General features: G+C 41.8%; 1 protein-coding gene across 1 annotated transcript in view; it reads left to right on the top strand.

Moving 5' to 3' along the window:
- CAMSAP3 (calmodulin regulated spectrin associated protein family member 3) overlaps positions 1-19,675 on the top strand; it is a 272,719-nt gene that overhangs the window by 215,058 nt on the left and 37,986 nt on the right. The window contains exons 10-12 of the mRNA XM_030197560.1: positions 5,948-6,020; positions 13,841-15,923; positions 17,141-17,277. Coding sequence (XP_030053420.1) covers positions 5,948-6,020; positions 13,841-15,923; positions 17,141-17,277 — 2,293 coding nt within the window. The remainder of the gene's footprint in view (positions 1-5,947; positions 6,021-13,840; positions 15,924-17,140; positions 17,278-19,675) is intronic.

Genomic DNA, 19,675 nt, shown 5'->3' with positions numbered 1-19,675 from the left:
GATGACACCGGCTGGCTTTCCTCATGAAGAGCTTCTCTAGCTTCAGCTAGTGATCTGACTTGATACATATAACCATTCTTATAAAACACTAGGGCAAACGGATGTTTCCAGCAGTATCGAACTCCAAGCTCCTGAAGCCTTCTTGTTACCAGTTTTAATTCCTTGCGCCGCTTCAGAGTGGCAGCTGCCAAGTCTTGGTAAATTTCCACATGATACGAATCCTACTTAAAATCTTTAAGTCGTCTATCCGCCTGGAGCACCCGCTCCTTAAGGTTAAAGTCCTGAAAACAGGCGATGATGTCTTTAGGTAGATTATTCCGAGTGAGACCAAGGGTCCTGTGGGAATGCTCGATCAATACTTCAGTAATATCCAAGGGAGTTTCCACTTCCTTCAAGATGGCACTCACCACCTGTTGCGCTACTGACTTGGTCCATATACGCCGGGGTTTCTGGTATGCCTCTGAAACGCATATTATACCAGCAGCTCCTATTTTCTAGATCCTCCAGCTTGTCCGCTAACTGTTGGTGACCCAAACGGACATCTGAGACCTTCCAGTCTAGCGAGCCCATCTCCTCTGCTTGCTCCTTGAGGCAGCTCTCGATCTCTTCCATCCTGTTGCCGAAGTCACGTATCTCGCCTCTTAAATCTGCCCCCAGCGCCACCAAATCGGAGCGGACCTTTTTCACATCAGAGCGGATTTCGTGTAGCCATTCCTTAAGCTCAGACAGTAGAGCCACCTCAGCTTGTTCTGGGTCCTCCCTCGAGGAAAACAAATCTCGAGGAGACGAGCCTCCCGAATGCTGCAAGGTACACGTGGGCGGCATTTCTGGGCCTGCCTCACGGTTTGCCTCCAAGCTGCCTGTGAAGCCAAACTGACTCAGATCCGTTTGTAAACTCATCGCCGCCAAACTCCCCGACACTCCACCAGCCTCCGCTGAGCAAAATTAAGTGAAATGGGGCTCAGATGCTAGGAGATCACTTAGCGGGAGTAAGATCTTTAAGCAGCCATATTTATTTATTTACAACATTTATTTATTTACAACATTTGTACCCCACATTTTCCCACCTATTTGCAGGCTCAATGTGGCTTACATAGTTCCAAAATGGTGATTACCAGTTCCGGAAAAAAGTAATACATAGTTAAGGTAGGGTAGAGAGAATGGAGTAGGTATTGCTTGGAGACGTCACTTCCTCCTCCATGAGTATTTATTAAGGAAGGATCTGACCTCTAGTAGAAGGAGGGTTGAAACAGAACCAGAATCTATCGGTTTTTATGCCTTTGTTTTGGTGAGTGATATTCAGGTAGTTGATGAAATTGCTATAAGGATTAGAGCTCTGATTTTGGTGATTTTTTGCTCAAATAATGTAACTAGGTCAAGGGCTGATGGAACGGATTCACTTTGATAGTTGGAGGTTTTTGGTGTTAAGTAGAGTAAAGTCTATGTACAGATTTTTGACCTTCACCAATAGATTTTTCATAATATTTGAATTTGGCAGATTTTATAGCTGACTTGCATTTTGAGTGTTTTCCTCCATTCAGTTTTGTTTTCCTCAGTATTGCGCTTGCACCATTTCCTTTCAAGTTTCCTACATAATCTTTCTGCGTTCAGGATATTATTATCAAATCATGGTGATTTAGTTCTCTTTTTTGTTTTTTCTTGTTCTGGAGCTATGCAGTCTAAGGTATATTTAGTTGTTTTCATCCCAGAGTTGGGAAAAATTACTTGGATTATCCTATATAATAATTTGCACCTCCAACGTTCTATGTCTGGATGCCTGGGTTCGTAAAATCCATTCCCACTCATTGCCCTGCCCTCGCGTCAAAATGTAATGACGTCAGAGGGTGGAACAATGAGAGGGAAGGGAACACTGGTGGTGAGCTGACGTCAGGAGGGATGTTACGACTGAATGGAAACCAGCGCCAGCCAGCCAGAGAATGTTCAGGTACAAATCTAGGGGAGGAGAGAATTGCGGGATATCGAGGGGAGGGAGGGAGGAAGAAGGAGAGGGCAGGGCAGAGGAGAATTGTTGGACATAGATGGGAGGACAGTAGAGGAGAAAATCGTGGGACAAGGATGGGAGGGCAGGGAAGAGGAGAATCGCTGGACATGTAGGGGAGGGAAGAATCGCTGGAAATGGAGGGGAGGGCAGGGGAGAGAGAAAAAAAAAAAGCTTACAGGACAGCCTACCTTGGGCCCGTTTCATTGTTGAGGAACCGGGCATGGTTCCACTAGTCTAGTAATAAATGTGAATCGACTTGGAACTGGGTCCAAAATTCTGTTACGTCTATCTTGCTTCTCATTGCATATGTCTTGGTAGTGTGAAGCAGGTTAGATATAGGAGATATTTCACTCCAATTAAGTGTGATTGTGAGGTTTTTGTCATCTGTCACGGTTGTAGCTGTATCCCATGGCTACACTCACCTTGCCTGACCAGGCCCTGTGGCTGCTGTGAACTGCCTTCTTCCTGTTTCCCAAACATGTTCCAGAGTTCATTCCAGTCCTGTTCTGATGTTCCAGCATTCTAGACTTGCTTTGGGGTTCCTGCAGCCGAGCCTCACCCGGGTGTTCCTGCTGCCAAGCCTTGCTTTGGTGTTCTTGCAGCCAAGCCATGCTCTAGTGTTTATTTATTTATTGCATTTGTATCCCGCATTTGTATCCCACATGTTCCCACCTCTTTGCAGGCTCAATGTGGCTTACAATACATCATGAATAGTGGAAATACATAATACATAATACATTTAGTATTACAGAAGGATCTTGGGTAACATGATAATGATAAAACATGGTAGTAGTTTAACAAGCAAATATTGTAAGACAGTTCTGGATATATGTATAGGAGTTCACATTTGTTGATCTTTGTGGTATGCCTTGTAAAAGAGATGGGTCTTCAGTAGTTTGCGGAAGTTAGTTAGTTCAAAGATAGTTTTTAAGATGCGCGGCAACACTTTCCAGAATTGTGTGCTCATGTAGGAAAAGGTTGACGCATGCGTTAGTTTGTATTTTAGACCTTTACAGTTGGGGAAGTGAAGATTAAGGAATGTGTGGGATGATTTTTTAGCATTCCTGGGTGGTAAGTCTATCAGGTCTGACATGTAGGCTGGGGCGTCTCCATGAATGATTTTGTGAACTAGGGTGCATATTTTGAACATGATGCGTTCTCTAAGTGGGAGCCAGTGTAGCTTTTCTTGTAGGGGTTTAGCACTTTCATATTTTGTTTTACTGAATATGAGTGTAGCTGCAGTGTTCTGAGCTGTCTGAAGCTTCTTGATTATTTGCTCTTTGCAACCAGCGTAGAGTACCATTGATTGTACCAGGTTGCGGAAGACGGTCCTTGGGAAGAAAGGTCTTACTCTTTTTTTTAATTTCCATGTTGAGTGGAACATCTTCTTGGTTGTGTTTTTCGCACGACTCTCAAGTGTTAGGTGTCGATCAACGGTAACTCCAAGAATTTTTAGGGTATCCGAAATTAGAAGATTCAATTTTGGTGTGTTAATGGTGGTGAATTTGTTTGTGTTATGTTGCGAGGTGAGTATTAGGCATTGGGTTTTTTCTGCATTGAGTTTCAGCTGAAATGCATCCGCCCATGTATGCATGATATGTAGGCTTTGGTTGATGTCATTGGAAATTTCCTTTAAATCTTGTTTAAATAGGATGTAGATCGTTACGTCGTCTTGCTGCCAAGCCTTACTCTTACTTGTGACATCATCTGTAATGCCTTTGTTAAGCACCTGGGTACTTTCAGGCTTTGCCTTTGCAACAGAGGTCTTCAGATGAGTTTTCGTCTGTGTGTGTTGCAGTTCCAGCCCTGCTTGTTCTTGTCCTGCCAGTCCTCAACTTCTACTCCAACCCTGCTTGTTCCAGCCCTGCAAGTCTTCAGCTTCAGTTCTAACCCTGCTTGTTCCAGCCCTGCAAGTCTTCAGCTTCAGTTCCACCACTGCTTGTTCCAACCCTTTCTGCTTTTAGCTTCCTTTCCAGCCCACAGCTTCAGCTCCAGTCCTGTTGCTCAAGTCCTGCTTTTACCAGCCCTGTCTGTTTTCAGCCTTGTTTCCTGTTTGGGTAGTTCGCCTGCTGCTGCCGGTCACCGGCAGTGGCCCAAGTGCTCACTACTCCTGACCCAATGACACTGACATTGGTGTAGACTTCCAGTCATAATTATCTATGAAATGTGAATTCTGAGAGGGGAACCTAAATGATCTAAAAGATGTCCTTTCTGATGGGAAGAGTGAGCTGAAAGACTAATAAAACTGCAAGAGTTTAGAAAGTTGTTAAATTCCTTGGTATGAGGATTATTTGGATTATCTAAGTGTAGGTTAATATCACATAGTAGAATTGTGTTTTGAGCATTTAAGCATACATTAGATACAAATTCAGTAAATAATGATTGAACATCAGTCCAATTTCCAGGGGGCCGATAAAATAAAATTGCAGTTAGATGGTTGTGTAAAGAATCAACTTTGATTTTACAGGCCAATATTTCGAGAGTGGGAGATGAGAAATCAGAGATTGGTTCAATTATGAAAAATGATTTATAAAAGAGAGCAGTGCCCCAAACCCTTTTCTTGATTCTAGGGAGGTGGAGTAATTTATAACTAGGGGGTCATAAATTATTTATAATTGGATCTTCCTTGGATTTCAACTATGTTTCCTTGATGAAAACTAGACTCAGACTATCTTCAACAATCTAATCCTTAATCAGTCGAGGTTTATTAACAATGGATTGGGCATTTATGTATCCAACAGGGATAGAGATAAAGGTGTTATTGATAATATTTGCACATCTTATATTTTTAAGGTGTCATGGAGTTTTTAGGTTATTTGAGTGGAAATCATCCTTTTAATGTTCTGAATGTTGAAATCTGTGTTGTCTATATGTGGTGTAGGTTGGAGTTTGGAGTGTGGTTTAACAGGAACAATAGGTCTTTTCAGTTTACATTTAGGTATTGAAAAACTCATTTAGAGCATATACATGATAACTCAGGAAGGAGAATAATAACCAATAGTGTCATTATAAATGAGAATTTACATTAATATTAAGGAACAATAACTGTTAGAGAGTAACCGTATCAAACTTGCAGTCCAGTTGTTAGAAATTATTAGATTACATTAAATTGAAGACACTTCTGATACTTCCAAAGTATCACAGTTGGAATGTGCTATTTGTGATGGACTTTAACGTTGCTCCTCTAGTGTTGACTGGTCATTTTTTAAGCCTTTAGGTGTGGTTTTGCTAGTTGCTTGTGAAGTTGCTCATGAAGAGGCCTCCAAAGGAGCAGGACATGCACCTTTGGTGCAACTCCTGAGACAAGAGGGTCCAGTGGAGCCTCCTAGGTGGACTGGGGCTTTGTGCTGGATATTCAGTGAGGATTTGGAGGGTGCACAGTGGATCGTGACGCCTTGGCAGTTGATAGTAATTTAAAGTGGAGTGGGAGGTGACATCACCACTCAGCACACTTCCTGATTGGTCTGCTGCGTGTGGTAACAGGGAAGGGTTCGGTGGAGCCTCCTAGGTAGACTGGAACTCTGTGCTGGATATTTAATGAGAATTTGGAGTATGCAGAGTGGATTGCGACGCCTCAGTAGTTGATGGAATCCATGATCTTTTCTGCATTGATTGTGGATGCCAAGAAGCCCCCTTGTCAAGGTCTTCTTCCAAATTTTTTCTAAATTTTTTTTCTTCCTAATTTTTTTTCTAATAATTTGCATTTAGTCCCAATCCATTTTTTTCTAGTGCAAATTGCTCATTTTTTCCTATTCTTTCCCATTCATATACAGATCCATTTTATAATCAAGAGTTAGTTGCACATTAGCTCACCCTGTATCTGCACATGAATTGTTATTTTTAATAAGGAAGCTTATCAGAATGAGATGAAATGACATCCCATAGAATAGCCTGAGTTGCCATCCAGTTCCTTTGAGCACCCATGAGTTTTCTCCCTTGTTGCAGGTTCCCTGAACCACTCTACATCACTGTCACAAGTGGAGGGCTTTGGCAAGACCTGGAGCAAAAAGCAGCTAAGGTGAGTAGCATGTGGCTGAGATGATCAAAACATATTGTTTTGTGTGATTTAAATGGTGGTAACATAGTAAATGAAATGTCTATTGTAGATTACTGTATAGTGGTATTTAAAGATACCAGACTCATTCCTGAAGGTTGGTTGGGAGTATAAAGAGAATTCTGTAATATGCCTGGGGAAAAAATGAGGAGGAAGTAATGTCAGAATCTATAATGAGACTTATTTAGGTTTGATGGGTAAATTGGTAAGAGGGAAAGGCATCCTTTAGAAGATTCATGTAGGACAGAAGATGTAAAATGAGGGATTCCTTACCATATTCCTGTTGTAAGAGGTCTGTATTCAATAACAGGAGCTGGTGCATAAAGCTATGCATTAGAGCTACTGATGCGCATGGCTTCTAATGTGAGCTTTCAGGAAAAAAATTACTTCAAAGATGGAGTAATCGTTGAGCACGGAGATTTACTGCATGTGAAAATCCATAGTAATCTGCAGCTCATTTCAAAATATCATTTCCTGTCGGCGAGTAAGCAGTGATTGGCTCAAAATGTGATGGCCTCATGCACTGACTAGAAGGGGGACAAAAAAAAAAGTCACCAGTCTGCATATGCCCCTTACCCCTAGTAGTCTAGCAACCCTTTCCCTCCCCCTTAATGAAATCAATCTGAATTCCCCCCCCCCCCAAACCAACTGACAAAACTAAAATGGGCCGGTAGTATTTCAGCCCTGCAAACTGAACTGATTCCCCCTTCCCCCATCTGACATAAAACTAGAAAACTTTGATAGTCTCCCATCCTTTGCCCTGCCATTAAAAAACAAACAAAAAAAAAAACCCTCTCTTGTGTCTTGGTGTCTAGGGGAACCTTCTCTCCCCCCCCCCCCCCCCCCCAAGTTGTAGCTTCAAGGGCAGGAGCAGTGCCATCTTGGAAAATGTCTGTGCCTGACCTTATATGGTACATCCTGGGATGCACCACATGGAGTCAGCTTGCCACATGGTGCATCAGGTATACCCATTTTCCAAGTTGGTGCTGCTGAGACAGAAGCAAGTAGACATTGCTGTTAGGGGACCAAAATCTCAAAATCTAATTGTTATTTGTCCGAGTATCTTTAATTAAAAAGCTCCCATGACCAGGGCAAGCTCAAAAACTACCAACCAATCTCTAACATTCCTTTCTTGGCAAAACTTATTGAACAGTCTGCATTCAACTCAACTGGCTAATTGAAAGTAATTGGCTAGATCCATGTCAATCTAGCTTCAGACCTGGGTACGGAACAGAGACAGTTTATTTATTTATTTATTTATTTGTTACATTTGTATCCCACATTTTCCCACCTATTTGCAGGCTCAATGTGGCTTACATAGTACCGTAGAGGCACTCGCCAATACCGGTTATAACAAATACAAAGTGAGGTTGTGGTAAAGTTCATGAGTGATACTAGCGTTGTTGGATACTAGCGTTGTTGGATTTCTCAGCAGTCTTTGACACTGTGGATCATAACATGCTTACAAGCTGGCAAAACATATAGTAACATAATAGATGATGGCAGAAAAAGACCAGTACGGTCCATCCAGTCTGCCCAACAAGATGACCTTTTTCAGATATATTGGAGAAAGGAGAAAAGATAGGAATGGAATTGCAAGACTGAAAGATAATGAGAATGGCTATGTGGAGAGTGATGAAGATAAAGCAAACTCATTATACTTCTCTTTGGTGTTCACGGGGGAAAATCTTGGAGAAGGACAGCGGTCAGCTGCCGAGGGAACATCTGGGAATGGAGTGGATACTGCGCTGTTTATGGAAGAAAGAGTTTATAAACAGCTGGAGAATCTGTAGGTGGACAAAGCTATGGGATACATCCCAGGATACTGAGGGAGCTCAGAGAGGTCTTGGCGGGACCTCTTAAAGATTTATTTAATAGGTCTTGAGAGACGGGAGAGTTTCCGCGAGATTGGAGATGAGCGGATGTGGTCCCTCTTCACAAAAGTGGAGACAGAGAAGAAGTGGGAAACTACAGACTGGTAAGTCTCACGTCGGTGCTATGTCACTGCTGAAAGAAAGGATAGTTAACTTTCTAGAAGCCAACGGTTACTGGATCCGAGGCAACATGGCTTTACCAAAGGAAAATCCTGCAAACGAATCTTATTGACTTTGACTGGGTGACCAAAGAACTGGATGAAGGATGTGTGATAGATGTACTCTGCATAGATTTCAGCAAAGCCTTCGATACGGTCCCCCACAGGAGACTCATGAATAAGCTGAAAGGGTTTTATTTATGACCAAAAGTGGTGAACTGGATAGGAAACTGGTTGACGAACAGGTGGGAGAGGATGGTGGTAAATGGAATCCGCTTGGAGGAAAGGAAGGTGAGCAGTGGAGTTCCTCAGGGGTTGGTGCAGGGGCCTATACTGTTTAATATATTTGTGGGAGATATTGTTGAAGGGTTGGAAGGAAAGGTTTGCCTTTTTGCAGATGATACAAAAATAACCAATAGAGTGGATACCCTGGAGGGAGTAGAAACAATGAGAAGGGATCTCCAAATGTTAGAAGAATGGTTGAGGGTCTAGCAGTTAAAATTTAATCTCACTTAAATACAAGGGGATAGTTATAAGAACCCAGAGTCTTATAATTTGATTAAGTACTCTTAAAGACTCCAGAAAGAATATTTTCCAAGGAAAAGGTGTAAATTACTTAACACCATTTATTGTGCCAATACATCTTTACACATGTGTAAAGATATATTGGCACAATAAATGGTGTTAAGTAATTTACACCTTTTCTTTGGAAAATATTCTTTCTGGAGTCTTTGAGTATTTAGTTAAAATTTAATGCCAATAAATGCAGAGTGATGTACTTGGGGTACAGAAACCCAAAAGAGAGATACCGGATAGGAGGGGAGAGATTAGTAAGCTCGACTCAAGAGAGAGACCTTGGGGTGTTGGTGTCCAAGGATCTAAAGGTGAAGAAACAATGTGACAAGGCGACGGCTGTGGCCAGGAGGATGCTAGACTGCATAGAGAGGGGTATAACCAGCAAATGAAAGGGAGGTATTGATGCCCCTCTACAAATCGTTGGTGAGGCCCCACTTGGAGTATTGTGTTCAGTTTTAGAGGCCATATCTTGCTAAAGATGTAAAAAGACTGGAAGTGGTGCAAAGAAAAGCTACAAAAATGGTATTGGATTTGCGTTGCAAACCGTTCGAGGAGAGACTTGCCGACCTGAACATGTATACCGTAGAGGAAAGGAGAAACAGGGGTGACATGATACAGATATTCAAATATTTGAAAGGTATTAATCCGTAAGCAAATCTTTTCCGGAGACGGAAAGGCGGTAGAACTAGAGGACATGAATTGAGGTTGAAAGGGGGCAGACTAGGAGTAATGTCAGGAAGTATTTTTTCACAGAGAGGGTGGTGGATGCATGGAATGCCGTCCCATGGGAGGTGGTGGAAATGAAAATGGTAATGGAATTCAAACATGCATGGGATAAACACAAAGGAATTCTGTTTAGAAGGAATGGATCTATGGAATCTTAGTGGAGATGGATGGCAACACCAGTAACTGGGAAGCAAAACTGGTACTGGGCAGACTTCTACGGTCTATGCCCTGATTGTGACTGTATAGATATGGTTGGGCTTGAGTGTAAATTTTAAGAGGCGTCGGCATTAGCTTCAGAACGTTTAGTACAAGAAGATTGCTGGGCAGACTTTTACGGTCTGTTTAAGTACACAAAGAAGGTGCCTTGAGTTTAGCCACCTAATATTTATCCCAACTAACTCTGTACCACCCATCTTATCCCCATCTATATATCTACACTTGGCCCCTTGGCTACATAGTAATCTGTATTATATAAAAATACGATACAACTTACCATGTAGGGGACTCGGACAAGGGGTCACGCAATGAAGCTACAAAGTCGTAACTTTAAAACAAATCTGAGAAAATATTTCTTCACTCAGTGTATAATTAGCAGGTAGTTTAGCAGGGTTTAAAAAAGGTTTGGATGATTTCCTAAAAGAACAGTTCATAAGCCATTATTAAGATAGACGAGGAAAATCCTCTGATTATTTCTAGGATAAGCAGCATAAAATGTACTGTTTTGGGATCTTGCCAGTTATTGTAAACTGGATTGGCCACTGTTGGAAACAGGATGCTGGGCTTAATGGACCTTCAATCTGTTCCAGTATGACAACGCTTACGTAAAAGCATTAGCATCATATCTTCTGTTATTTGAATATTCTAAAGCATGCTTTAGATGTATCATTAGAGTTATGCTGACATATTATTTCTGTATTTGAATTTCAGTGCTGTTCAATATTTGTAGTTTTTATACAGTTTCATGGTAGTCCACTTATTAGGTTTTAATTTGCTGTACTCCAGTTTACCTCATTTATTGTGTTTGGGGATTTTTTTTTTTTTTACTATTGTTATGCTGTTAACAAAATTATAAGATTTTTTATGTTACACTGTACTGTTGTACACCGCCTTCGGTAAATCTCTTCATAAAGGCAGTTAATAAATCCTAATAAATAAATAAAGGGTCTAAAGTTATACAGACAGAAGTGGGGATAAAGAGCAATCCTGATGAGTGCCTCTTTGAATATCAAAGGGCTGTGACTGAACCCTTAGGGTCAAAATACAAAACACCAACAGCATCTCTTAAAAAAAAAAAAAAAAAATACACAGTCGAAAGCCTTCTTGACAGAGAAGGTAAACCCTGTTGTTCTGTCTACTCCAAGGAAGTAATTACTTTGCTGTTTTCAACTGCTGTTCGACATCTCACAAAGCCCATCTCACCACCAACAATGGAAATACCTGTGCCAATATACCTGTGCCAACCTATTGGTTAAGAGTTTTGCAAGCAGCTTAGCCGCAAAGTTCAATAATAAAATAGAGCAATATGAATTGGTACTCTGTGTGTCTTTCCCAGGTTTCAAAAGTACTGTTAGATCTGAGCCATCTTTAGTGACACGGGCATTTCCCGTGAATGTACTATGTAATTAAATAATACTACTAAGGATCGTCCAATATCCCCCTGAAAAATCGTAAAGAATTCTACCCAATATATCCATTGGGTCCTGGCACATTTCACAACTCATTTTGCTATCTTGCTATGGTAAATTCCTCAGAGAATACAGGAACATTAGCAAGGCCCTTATCTGTTACCGAAGTAGAAGGAAGATCTAGGTTTTCTTAAGTACATTGCACTGTCAAGATGATCTTCCTGGGGCTTCATAGAGATTTTTATAAAATTTCTGGAAGGTGCTATTAATCTTTGAATCCAATCTTACTATCTGGCCACTATCACTAAGTAGTTGTAATACTTTTGAGGAACTTTTCCAATTTTTAACTAGGCGGGCAAACAGTTTGCCGTTTTTATTACCATGTAAATACAATTGAAACTTATAGTAGGCAAATGACATTTTGGCTCTTTGATGAACTAGTTTATTCAAAGCAATATGAGATGCTAAAAGATTTGTTTTTTGCTGTTCTGTAGGGTGTGCCCCAAATAATGAACAATCTTTTCTCACCTGAAAATTTCTCTCTTGCCCTCTTTTAAAATGAGGTGTAAGTTATATTTTCACCCCTTAATACAGCCCTAGCCATTTCCCAAAAAAGCACAGATTGTTGTATATGTTCCATATTATGTGTCTTATGCTCATTCCATTTTGCAAGTATAAATTCCTGAAAACTTTTATCCCATCAAAGTTCCGGGAGAATTTTCCAATGATAACTTCCTTGGGGTACCTCCCTATATCATGGTATGGTCCGAAATCCCATAAGGACTCAGTTTTAATTTAAATGCTGGCATGAGAATTAATACAGTATTGAAACCCCTTGCAGAATACTAGATGTGAATCAGAATATAGAACTGCAAGTGACTTTCCACATATGAGAATGAGAATTTAATACACACATTCATCACCACCATGCGTAAAGTCAGCAGTGTTGGGTATACGTGTTATGTAGCAACTGCTTTCACTGTCTGTTTAGTTTAGGCCTTCTATTGATCAGACCAAAACTAACCATATATGTCTGTTTAGTGACTGAATATTGCCAGTATCTGAATAATTTTTTTAGATTGTCCTCACTCCACTTACCTCTACTCCATAATCATTTCAGGGCAGTTAGATGTATTTCCAGCTAATCTGTATCATAACTGAAAATATACATTGTTATATATTAACCGGCTGCCAATGAATGTGTAACTGTGTTTGAAAATTGATCCCAGTTTTAATTTTGATCATGTAAACCACTTAGATTTTATTTTTTATAAGCAGTATATCAAATAAATTTGAAACTTTGTAACGTACAGAAAAGCTTTATCTAAAGCCTGCTTTACTTACAGAAAAGGCTTTTATGAAATTGTGACTATATATGCTCAAATAATGTACTTGCATAGAAAATGTGTTCTCACTTTTAAATAATAACATAGTAGATGATGGCAGAAAAAGACCTGCACGGTCCATCCAGTCTGCCCAACAAGATAACTCATATGTGCTACTTTTTGTATATACTCTACTTTGATTTGTACCTGTGCTCTTCAGGGCACAGACCGTATAAGTTTGCCCAGCACTATCCCCGCCTCCCAACCACCAGCCCCGCCTCCCAACCACCGGCTCTGGCACAGACAGTATAAGTCTGCCCAGCACTATCCCCGCCTCCCAACCACCAGCCCCGCCTCCCACCACCGGCTCTGGCACAGACCGCATAAGTCTGCCCAGCACTATCTGCATGTAGGTAGTCTCGGGCTTAATTTGGGCAGAGAGGAGGCAGAATTGTGATATACCTGCATATTTTATAAAAATATGTGTAGGTGTGCAACTTCAAGAGTATTTGTGTGTTATTGAGACTAGATCTGGGAGCCTGTTTTATAAAGGCATAGAAATAGTGGGTTTTATTTTTCTTAACGTTTCTCAAATAGGATACTCCCCCCTCTCCTCACATGATCAGAAATTATGTGAACAGTAAAAGGCATTCCAGTGACTGAAAGGGCAAGGTCTGAAATGGATGTTGATCTGATGGGGCAATTTTCAAACTCCATGGTTGGTGTTTAACAGAAATGTCACCCTAAGCCAGGGGTTCCTCAGAACACACCCAGCCAGTCAGGTTTTTAGGATACCCACAGTGAATATGCATGAGATAAATTTGTATTCACTGCCTCCATTGTATGTAAATCTATCTCGTACATAATATTCATTGTGGGTATCCTGAAAACCTTGTTGGTTGGATGTGTTCCAATGACTGGGTTGAGAATCTCTGCTCTAAGCGTTTAAAGTTGTACCTGGGTATTCAGCATTGTCCCTGAATATCTGGGTAATTGTGGTATTGCCATTATCTGGATATAAATTCAGTTAACTTAGGACAGTAGAACAGTTCTATTTTTTTCCTGTCCTAGGGCCTTTTATGTTATTAGGAATAGTCATCTCTGAACTCTTCATTTCCTTAGACTTGCTTCATGTGCTCTTTTGCCTACTAATTAATTACTTGAGTTTCTTATTTAGCTTCAATAAAGCTCATTTAATACATTTTGTGGTACTCCCTGCTTCTGTTCCTTATAATAACAAAAAAAAAACTATTAACTTCATGCTTGCTTTCACATAGGCTCGCGTCTACCTTTTGATTCTTGATCAATTTCTCCCTTTTAGTAAGAATCAGATCCTGATGTATTTTCATATTTGGGTATTCAAGGTACACCATAGCTACCAAGTCCTGTGGTTTGAATTCTTCTGTTAGTCTATAAATGTTCTTGTCTGCCACTTTTTTTGGGAGGGGGCAGCCTATAATAGACCCATCTTGATTGACAATTTGTTTTGTTTTGTTTTAGTCATCCCCTATCCCAGGCTGTATCCTTCAGCATTCCCTTTGGGCTGGATAGCGATGTGGACATCGTGATGGGGAACCCAGTTGGCATGATGCGCTCAGTCAGCTCAGACAGCCTTGCACCCAATGTGTATCCTACACCCAAGAAAGCCATACAAACCACTTACACCCCATCTGAAGATGTGGCTTGGTACTTGGGGCAGAGTGGTGAGAATAGCCTTGTTACACCCCCCAGGACTGTTCACAAGGTGCCAATGTCCATAAAGAGTGGGAGCCAGGAGGAGGAGGGTGCAGGGTCCCCAATGAATAATGGGACATTAGATGGACATAGTGAGCTGCCCACAATTGAAGAAGCTCTGCAGATCATTCACAATATGGAGACACGTCTCCTTCCTGAGGGGGCGCCAGATGGTTTTTATCTCCATTCCCCAGAACTGAAAGAGGGACCTCAATCCCCCCAGCACTCACAGATCCACACAAGACAAACCCAAGGCAAGGCATTAGCATCCCCTACTAACATGGGGGTATACAAACTGCACAGTGGCTCCATAAATGGCTGTAACTCCTCAGCAGAGGTGCCTTGGACGTCACGGGATGATGAGTTAGGTCTGAGGGACAACAGCCTGGACTCTGATGTGGAGGATATATCCCGTGGCTTGCCAGCTGGGAGGGAGCTATCAGGAAAAGAAGACTCTACCTCTGACCCAAGCTCCCTCAGCTCTCAAGCAGATAGTTCAGCCTCCTCTGGTTCTGGTGTGAAGATGACCAGCTTTGCAGAGCGCAAGAAGAAAATGGCATCAGATAGCAAGGGTGATGGCTCACCAAAGAAAGTGCAGGAGGATACAGAGCGAGGCATGGCCCCTAGCACAACCACTACCTGGGCACAAAAAGCAGAGGAGAGCCCCATTAAGAGCCCATCTTTAAACTCTGAGATGAACCAGTTGGGGGCTCGACTAGAAGAGAAGCGGAGGGCTATTGAGGCCCAGAAGAAGAGAATTGAGGCAATCTTCACCAAGCATCGGCAACGATTGGGCAAGAGTGCCTTCTTGCAGCTGAAGAAAGAGGAAGAACCAGAGGGCAATACTGGCTACCTAGATGAAAGACCACTCTCATTGGAGGAGCACTTGTCCAAAGTGGAGGCTGAAGATGACTTGGGGAGTTTGAAGACTTCTGGCGAGAAAAAGGCTCAGGAATCTAACATTACTGAAAACAAAGATGGTGAGGTTTTGAGCAAAGCACGTAGTGACAAGCAAGTTACTTTTTCTCCAGAAATCATCACAGGCACCCTAGATGTAAATCTTGGTGATTACAACCGGGCGGTAGCTAAGCTGAATTCTGCACTGAGCTCACTGCAGATGGACATGCATCGTCTCTCTGACCAGCAGCAGAAACTCATGCACAAGGAGAAGAGCAAGGCCTGGATAATCCCAGCCCCTAAAGCTACCAGTAGTCCACAACCCAGTCGAGACATCACCTCACCCCGCCACATGGACCTTTCCTCATCACCCTCATTGCCTCGCAAGACTAGTGCCCCTGCTCCTAGATCTCCCCAGCCCACTCCACGGAGAACATCTACCACCACGTCTGTCAATCCTAAGAGCCCCAAACATGCAAGGCCAGCAGAACTGAAGATCCCACCTCTGACCCGGGTTCTGACACCACCACAGAATGTAGACACCCTGCCCCACCTGCGCAAATTCTCCCCCAGCAAGGTTCCTATGCAGACCCGCTCCTCCATCCACTTTGCAGATGAGGACCAAGACTTTGATCTGGTAAAGGCACTAGAAGCTGAGAATGCAAATCATGCTGGGGACACGCCCCAGTGCCTGGATCAGCAGGGCAATCTGCGACCTGTGGCATCAGTGGTACCCCAGAGTAGTACTGCAGTGGTAACTGCCTCTGGCATGGATGATAGCAGTGATGGCATCTCACCACAAGGCACAAAGCAGTCAAACCTCATTGAGATTGAGCTTTCCACTCTGCAGCCCTCTGAGGATACAGGAGGGGAAGGGGAGGACTCTCTGGAGGATGTCTCATTGGATGAGCCTGAGCCAGCCCATAAGGGAGGAGTTGGATTCTTCTTCAAGGTAAAGCTCATGAGGAGTGTGAGGAAGGGTCATAATGATTTTAGCAATGAAAATGTGGTTGACAAAAAAAAATGACAGTACTGTAGTGTAATAAAAGTGAATTTTAAAGATTGTTTTTCAGCTTTGTCTTGACCAACCAGTGCACTTGGCGTCTGTATTGTTGATTAGAAGTAATTCTGTTTAAAAATGATTGTTTCTTTGATTGTGTGAAAATAAGTTGGAATGCAGAAGATAAGATACAGCTCTAATTAATTTGGTATGTGAAGAGAAAGATGGTGCTTGTTTTCAGAGTTCAGCCTGGCCACCTGGACTTGAAAAACATGTGACCACGTTCCCACAGTATAGCTTGTTTTCCTTCTGTAATTTTCCTTAGCTCTGAGCATGAGTTCTAAGCCTAATAAAAAGGGGGCCTTGTTGCAGCAGAGCTTTGGGGCTCATCTGTGAGTAGACACACTGCGCAGAGGGCTTGTTCCTGGTCAAAGAAGCTCCTGGGTCTTGCTGTAAACCAGCCCCCCCCCAGCTGATGTTAAGAGCCTGGATGATGTAAGGACCAGTGATGTTGTATGTATAATGTATTATTGCTTCTTTTCCTGGTCTAAGAACACTTAGCATTGCTTAGATGTGGAGACCAGTGATGTAATGATTGTTTATATAGCTAATCATTGTGTGTATATAGCTAACCATTGTATATATCTTAATCATTGTAGATTTTAGCACCTCTAATAAAGGTCTCATTTACCTAATACGAATCCAAAAGAATCCACAGTAATTATTGATAGGCTGTGTTAGTGAGACAGGCTGTAAATCCATAGCAGTACATGTAGTTGGTGTTCTGTGCCAAATAAGTAAGAGACTTGGATTCCATTCCATTCTTGGCTTGAGCATATACTCCTTAGACTGGAGAATGCTGCAGAGGTATGGGCTCCCATTCCTGTCTGTAACATGTAAGCTCAAGCTGGAATGATGTAGAGGTTAGAAGACCTTAACTCCATTCCAAGCATTTGTCCCCCATTATTATTTTAGATACAGCATTGGAAAGAGCTCTTACAGGAATTGTATCCTTGCTCTTTCAGATAGTATGGACATGATATGAAATGGAATAGAAAAATGAGAAAAGTACTACAAATCCTGTCAGTGTCTGGCTTGAGTCTCTGCCTTGATGTGGGTAGTTTGTGATGTGCCAATACCTCACTGCATTTCTTCTTTGGGGCTAACAGGAAGAGAAGAGGCCAGAGGATGAAATGGCTCAGAGGCGTGCTGCTCTGCTGGAGAAACAGCAAAAGCGTACTGAGGAAGCCCGCAGGAGGAAACAGTGGCAGGAGACTGAGAAAGAGCAGAAAAAAGAAGAGGCAAGGTAAAAAAAAACAAAAAAAAAAAGTGTCTGGTGAGGGACTAGCATTTGGGGGAATGAGAGTGTGCACATTTCCAAATATACCAGGATGTGCACATACGGGTGCATTGAGGGACACATGTTCATGTCTAGACGGACATTTTATCTCTTAGGGGTCGGGGAAGTGATGGTGTGTATCCTGTTCTATGTGTGAGTATGTAAATATATATATATATATATATATATATATATATATCATCAGGCCTGGGGCTGTTGAGGTGTGGTTGTTAAGGTGTGAGTATATCTATGAATGCTAACATATTATGAATTGGTGAAAGTATTCAAGTTTCACCTTTTGTTTTTATTTGTAATGTAAACTTCACAGGTTCTCATCCTGGTCCCTACCAGTCTCCATTACATACAGTGGCATGTGTGCAGCTATGTCAATTGGCATAAAAACAGGGATATTAGTGAACCATAATACCAGATGTGGAAAATTTCACTGTCACTGTTTAAAGATTCTGATATTAAGCTGTCACCTTCAGTTTCTTGTGAACAAATTCTTTTTTTTTTTTTTTTTTTTTTTATAAATTCTAGTTATAATTTTTATTTAATATGATATTGGGGTAGGAAAAAAGTGATGTACTCAGAAAATGTCTAGAAGACTGTGACGGGGTGCATATCCCATCACCTTGAACCGGAAAACCTCAAGGAGAGGAACTGTTAATCTGACAATTTAATCCCCAGAAGAAAAATAGGATAAACAGGAGGAGCCAGGAAACAAAAGAATTAAAACACTCAGAAGGAGGAGCTGGGAGGAGTAGGAGCTAATTGCTCACAGGGTGGGGTAGATTCCTTGGTCATTGAAGATCAGAGGATGGAGGAGGGGGATGGAGAGTAAGCAGGAGCAGAGCTCAGCCTTCATGGGAAGGCTGCAGAGTGAGGTATTCCTGATCAGAAGCCATCAGCCAAGCCCAAATGGGGTATGGAACGATCTTGATATTCTGCTCTTTTGAACTGTTGCAAGGAGACTATATTGGGAATTACAATTTGTCCTGCTTGAATTTTGTTGTACGTTTCCTTTACTTGCTAGCACAAAGATAAATTTCAGCAGATACGAGGGTGATGCTAGATAGACTAGTGTGATTTTTATTTGTTTTTTCCTTGTTTAACTGGATTGTTGTTTCTTATTTTGGACTCAGACTGTGACAGACCTAGGGAACAGAAGGGACTGGGGTTCCTCTGTTTTCACAACCACATGCCAGGAAATTATGGATACCTAATCATTCCTTTTAAATACTATCCAAGTGTTATGGATTGATGGTCACTGTAGAACAATAAGAGCCAACACAATAGCTCAAACTATCAAAAAATTAGGGGAAAAAAAGTGGAGAGAGAAAAGACCTCAGTCAAAAAAAAAAAAAGGCATGGCCTTCAAAACATGAAATAGCCAGCTCTATATTCTTTAAACCAGTTAAAAAAAAAAAAAACAAAGCACACACACACACAAAAAGCTCCACACACATGTTTTATAGCAAAATGTCCCACAAATCAAAGTAGGGTATACACAAAAAAGCAGCAAATATGAGTTATCTTGTTGGGCAGACTGGATGGACCGTGCAGGTCTTTTTCTGCCGTCATCTACTATGTTACTAGAAACAGTGACTACATTCATTTTGTATTATAATACAAAAGTTCAGTCTCTATATATTCCAAGTAGTGTGCATTATTTCCACATAAATTCTAAAGAAATAAAATAACACTTCAGCGTGCACCACTGCTTCTTCAATAAATAGTTCCGACAGGAATCCTGTTTCACGATCCAAAATCACTGCTTCAGGGAAGGACTGGAATCATATTGCCAACATCACAGGCTCCCATAGAGGGAGGGTGTGCCCAGGGAAGGGCAAAAGAATGAAAGACCAAAGTGTGTAATGTAACACAGAGCTTATACGAGTTGAACGTTTAAGGAACATCAATAACTAGTGTCAGCAGGCCTCCTCCTTCAGGCCTCCCAGCAGGTAGGTCCTCTGCTGACCTCTGGAGGGGCCCTCCCCTGGACACTGCACTCCAAGAAGACAATTCCAAAAGATATACTTAAAGTCGCTTTTATTCCATCAGCAAGAACAAAACGTTTCCTTTTCCAGACACAGTCCTTGGTCATACTACATGCCAGCCCTCGTTCCCCCGTAGGCCACAGTTCTCGGACACAGTTTGTCACTCACTGCCTTCCCAGCCTGGCAAAGTTTCTAGACACAGTTGAAATCACTCACTGCTTCTCCAGCATGGCAGAGTTTCTGGACACAGTTTAAATCCCTCACTGCTTCTCCAGCATGGCAGAGTTTCTGGACACAGTTTAAATCCCTCACTGCTTCTCCAGCATGGCAGAGTTTCTGGACACAGTTTAAATCACTCATTATTT

The sequence above is a fragment of the Microcaecilia unicolor genome, chromosome 3 (genome assembly GCF_901765095.1).
Source record: "Microcaecilia unicolor chromosome 3, aMicUni1.1, whole genome shotgun sequence".
NCBI classification, from domain to species: domain Eukaryota; kingdom Metazoa; phylum Chordata; class Amphibia; order Gymnophiona; family Siphonopidae; genus Microcaecilia; species Microcaecilia unicolor.
Note: the sequence above shows the minus strand (reverse complement) of the source record. Positions and strands in the feature narration are given on the sequence as shown.